Genomic DNA, 2,475 nt, shown 5'->3' with positions numbered 1-2,475 from the left:
CTAAATGTGATGATTAAAAATATGGCCCACAAGTGACTCAGCAACTACATTAACCTTTTCTTCTGTAATTACCTTAATAAATTTCATGGGATTATTATCAACCTCTTCTCCACCATTATGCTTCACAAACTCAGCTGGAGTGAAGAACATTCCATGGCAAAGACAGACTATTGAAACTTGCTTGTCTTTTCCAAAACTGTAGAGGATCCCTTCTATTTGCTTTCCATTTATTGAAGTTGTCACACTAGGCATAGTCTTTAGGAGATAATTAGCATCCATTAAAATGACACCATAATTATCAAAATACTTAGCTTTCTTCATTGGCTTTTCTCCATAATTGCCTTCTGGAATCACATTTTCAGGTGAGCTAAGCACAATTCCTTTGCTTCTCGTCATTCCAGGGGTGGGAACAGAAGTTGAAGAAAGAGTAGCTATTCTTTTCTCCTGGTTGTTTGGTGGTGTAGACTCCTCTACTGCAATAACAAAATTGAAAGAATAATTAAATATTACAAGCTACTATTGGTATAGATTTTATTCTCTCTCTTATAGTTCTCCGATACAAGAAGCAAATTGTTACGTGAATGAATCAATACTATGCATAAGCCAAGAGACAGATCTTGTATCACTCCACCTGATCGTATGAAACTGTCGTGGAACAAATTATTATGTGAATGAATCAATATCTATACATAAGCCAAAAGAGAAATCTTGTGTCACTCCGCCTGATCATATAAAACTGACATGGAATGTAAAGGGGTGCTTCGGATCGGAGTAACCACTAGTGATAGGGCAAAAATGGGGGAAGAACAAAAGAAAGAGAGATGCCTATATATATTAAATCAGTTGATAAAGAGCGATGCCTATATTAAATCAATTGATTCGTCATGATATAGAAGAAAAACGGTGTATAGACTCTACTTGAGTCTATATATATATATATATATGTGTGTGTGGGGGGGGGGGGGGGGAGTGTTAATTTCAGTAGTATATGAAAGATAGATTTTTTGGCTAATGGTTTGTCTGAGCTTCTTATTTAATGTTCTCCGCGACTTTTTTAAGATAAAATTTCTTACATCAGTCTTAGTTTATAGCTCTCGTCTTTTTAGCAGAATAAAGAAGAAAACAATAAGAAAAAACAAGAAAATGTAAAGACCAGCCTCTGCAATTTATTTGCTTCTAACAAAGTAAATCAGAATTAAATTAAACCAACAATAACTAAATCCAAGATTAAAAAAAAAACCTTGAGAAAGAGAAAAAAATACTAAGGGAATAAAAATGAAAAAACAAATAAACACGTAAAATTTAAAGAACGAACAATGACCATCAAGAGAAAAGGAAACAAAAAAAAAACTCCATTAGAGAAAAGAAAGAAGAAGATACATACCATAAATTCGTGACGTATCTTCAGATCTATTGTTCCCGTGAGATCTTATATTCTCAATAGCATGCCGAAAAACAGGATTATTCGTTGCCCTTGGAGTGATCCGATGTTCTTTGATGATCATAGCATTTTGCCTTTGCTCATTCTCATAAATCCTCAGTATTTTTATCTCCTCTTGTTCTTTATATGTTACATTTGAAGTGCCCAAGTATGAAATTGGCACCATTTCAGAATTGGCAAATGGAATGCCTAAAAAAGGCTGAAGCATTGGATTTTGAATAGGTTTTTTATTGTATGAGCCACCTAGTGAAAGTTGGAGATCAATTTCTTGTTCCCTTGTATAAGTTAAAACTGTGTTTTGACTATTTTGCTTATTCCTTGACAAGGAGTTGAGGATTTTGGCAATCTTGCTTTCTTTTGGTGCAGCCATGAGAATTGTGAGAAAAAAGCTTATACGAGAAAATTAAGAAGCAAGTAAAAGGGAGCAAAAATGAAGAAGTGTGGTGTTGTGTCAAGAGAAGAAGGGAAGGGTTATATAGTAGAAGTAAACTAAAGTGACAAAATAGAAAAAGATACGTGGAGAACCAAAGATTACATAAAATCCATATGAATATTTTGTACATATTTTTATGCTTTATCCTTGCAAACTTCAAAGAGAAAGTCTTGTAATAAGCAAAAATGTAAAGGGGCATAATGGTCATTAAATGTGAAATGAACGGTTGATGAGCTAAGATCGAAAGTAATTAAGCTAACTCCAAATTTAATGCAGGCGATTCTTAATTAAGGCTGATCAACTTTTTGACCAATTAATTTTGTAATTCTAGCAAAATTGAAGGGCATCATTAGAAAAACTCATCTACTTTTTCTTGTTTGCAGATTTATTTAGTAGAAGGCTAGAAGCAATCTAAATTTAAAGAAAAAAATGGCTTTTTGTACAATTGACAGAAGATTAATTGGGTACAATCTACAGTTAAAGAAGATATTGACTTAAAATCTATACTGGCAATCTCGGCGTAGAAAGCATTCACACCTCCGAAGGCTTTGAAAAAAATAATCCTTCTTCTATTTTATTTTGTTTGACATAATTTGACATG

General features: G+C 33.3%; 1 protein-coding gene across 1 annotated transcript; it reads right to left on the bottom strand.

Moving 5' to 3' along the window:
• On the bottom strand, positions 1-1,811 carry LOC104119330 (ninja-family protein 2-like). Its single transcript, XM_018778698.3, has 2 exons — positions 1,385-1,811; positions 1-473 (listed from the first exon to the last, which is right to left on the bottom strand). Exons 1-2 carry the CDS (start codon positions 1,809-1,811, stop codon positions 1-3), a joined length of 900 nt encoding a protein of 299 aa, XP_018634214.3.
• Between the last annotated feature and the right edge of the window lie 664 nt (positions 1,812-2,475).

The sequence above is a fragment of the Nicotiana tomentosiformis genome, chromosome 12, assembly GCF_000390325.3.
Source record: "Nicotiana tomentosiformis chromosome 12, ASM39032v3, whole genome shotgun sequence".
Taxonomy (NCBI): Eukaryota; Viridiplantae; Streptophyta; class Magnoliopsida; order Solanales; family Solanaceae; genus Nicotiana; species Nicotiana tomentosiformis.
Note: the sequence above shows the minus strand (reverse complement) of the source record. Positions and strands in the feature narration are given on the sequence as shown.